We start from the raw sequence: 2418 nt of genomic DNA on the forward strand, positions 1-2418 counted from the left end.
TTTTTGAGACAGAGTTTCACTCTTGTTGCCCAGGCTGGAGTGCAATGGCGTGATCTCAGCTCACTGCAACCTCCAGGTACCGGGTTCAAGTGATTCTCCTGCCCCAGCCTCCCGAGTAGTTGGGATTACAGGCATGTGCCACCATACCTAGCTAATTTTGTATTTTTAGTAGAGACAGGGTTTCTCCATGTTGGTCAGGCTGGTCTCGAAGGTGATCTATCTGCCTCGGCCTCCCAAAGTGCTGAGATTACAGGCGTGAGCCACCGTGCCTGGCCTAATTTTGTATTTTTAGTAAAGATGGAGTTTCTCCATGTTGGTCAGGCTGGTCTTGAACTCCTGACCTCAGATGATCCACCCACCTCGGCCTCCCAAAGTGCTGAGATTACAGGTATGAGCCATCATGCCTGGCCCGATCTGTGACTTCTTAGATCTCAAGATGTGACTTGACATAGCAGAGTGTTCTGTACATGGGAGGATGACTGACAAGTCTCTACTGATAGTGTGACTTAGACGTGAGAGTGAACCTGCCACCTGGCCCTTGAGCCTAGAATGGCTTGAGGGAGATGGTGGCTCTATGGCTCTGGGAGCCTAAAACAGGTTCCCTGTCCCCCGACCAATGCGTCCTCCCCAGATCACCAAGGGGAAGCTTCATGGCTCCATCGATGTCCGGCTGTCGGTCATGTCCATCAACAAAAAGGCCCAACGCATTGACCTTGACACTGAAGATAACATCTACCACCTCAAGGTGATATCCCTGGGAGGCAGGGCGTGTGTTGGCCCCCAGCCTGGCAAAGGCACTGGAACACACAGGGGCAGGAACTGAGGGTTTGTGGAGCTCAGGGTCTGTCTCTGAGTTTGACAAGAAGTAAGTTTCCATCCTGTAAAAACAGCCAAGGGCAAACCTGCACTTCTTGGTTGTTGCATGGACAGGCACAGAGCTAAGGGCTCAGACATGTGGATACCTTACACTCTGTCTCCCTGCAAGTGAGCTTTGCACAAACTGGGCTCTGTAGGAAGAGACCCTGCTTGCCTGGGGCCAGGGCCCTGACTTCATGCTCTTGCAAAGTGGTCCCTCCCTTCAGATAGCCCTCCCCCCGTCCATCACTTCTGCAGATCAAATCCCAGGACCTATTCCAGAGCTGGGTGGCCCAGCTGCGTGCCCACCGCCTGGCCCACCGCCTGGACATGCCCCGTAGCACACTGCCCAGTACCACTCACCGCAAGGTAAGGTGGACCCTGGGGTGGGAGCAGGTAACATGACAATGCAGGGGCAGGGGCTGTGGGGAACTGTGAGACCTAGGGAGGTGGGCACCCTCCTTCCTGACCCTGGGCTCACCCCACAGGTTCCTGGTGCCCAGCTTCCAACAGCAGCTAGTGCTTCAGCCCTACCTGGGCTTGGACCGAGAGAGAAGGTGTCTTCCTGGCTGAGGGACAGTGACGGGCTGGACCGCTGCTCTCATGGTGAGGGGCCCTTGGCACAGCAGCCCAAAGGGTAGGGCCAGAGCTGGCAAGTCGAGTTAGCATTAGCAGGAGGGGAAAATGCTACGTCCATCCCCATCTCAGGGAGCCCTAGTATAATGAGGCAGCCTCTGTACAAGGAGATCCAGTCTACCTGGGCCCTGTCCTGGGGGTCCCAGTCTTACAGAGGAGTAAGAGTCTGTCTGGGCACATAGATGACGTGGATGCAGGGACAGGAGTTGTGACAAAGCAAATACTGGGGCACATAGGGCAGGGGCCTGAGGAGTAGTGCCAGGGAAGGGGTGTGCTCTAGAATCCGATTCCTGCAGTAGGGAGCTGTGAGGCTGGCCTGGAGGGAGAAACGTAAACCAAGTAGAAAGGGTGAGCACACCCCAGCTTGTGCAAAGGCAGCAGAGGTGAGGCATGGTCTAGAGACAGAGTAGAAATTGGGCTTCAGGCCCTCCCAGGAAATCAGGGGACACCACACTAACAGGGATAGGGACCTGAGCTCTTGAGCAGGGAACGGGAGCAGTGTCAGGATCACCATGAAGTCAGTGTTGGGAGAGACATGTCCTTGAGGCTGGGCTCAGTGGCTAACACCTGTAATCCCAGCACTTTGGGAGACTGAGGCAGGTGCATCACCTGAGATCAGGAGTTCGAGACCAGCCTGACCAACATGATGAGACCCTGTCTCTACTAAAAATACAAGCCTGGGTGTGGTGGCTCATACCTGTAATCCTAGCACTTTTGGAGACCAGGGCAGGCAGATCATGAGGTCAGGAGTTCAAGACCAGCCTGGCCAACATAGTGAAACCCCATCTCTACTAAAAATACCAAAAAAAAAAAAATTAGCTGGGTGTTGCAGCGTATGCCTGTAATCCCAGCTGCTGGGGAGGCTGAGGCAGGAGAATCACATGAGCCCAGGAGGCAGAGGTTTCAGTGAATTGAGATCGCGCCATT

At 54.6% G+C, this 2418-nt stretch overlaps 1 protein-coding gene across 5 annotated transcripts in view; it reads left to right on the forward strand.

The window, feature by feature from the left end:
* Positions 1-2418, forward strand: part of OSBPL7 (oxysterol binding protein like 7) — a 15871-nt gene that overhangs the window by 2795 nt on the left and 10658 nt on the right. For all 5 annotated transcript variants that reach the window (XR_001816021.2, XR_001816020.2, XM_017497046.2 and 2 more), the window contains 3 exons: positions 632-745; positions 1114-1224; positions 1344-1461. Coding sequence is in view for 3 of the 5 variants with exons in the window: in XM_017497046.2 (XP_017352535.1) it covers positions 632-745; positions 1114-1224; positions 1344-1461 (343 nt within the window). In the remaining 2 variants the exon portion in view is untranslated. The remainder of the gene's footprint in view (positions 1-631; positions 746-1113; positions 1225-1343; positions 1462-2418) is intronic.

Source organism: Cebus imitator, unplaced genomic scaffold, assembly GCF_001604975.1.
Source record: "Cebus imitator isolate Cc_AM_T3 unplaced genomic scaffold, Cebus_imitator-1.0 Scaffold228, whole genome shotgun sequence".
Taxonomy (NCBI): Eukaryota; Metazoa; Chordata; class Mammalia; order Primates; family Cebidae; genus Cebus; species Cebus imitator.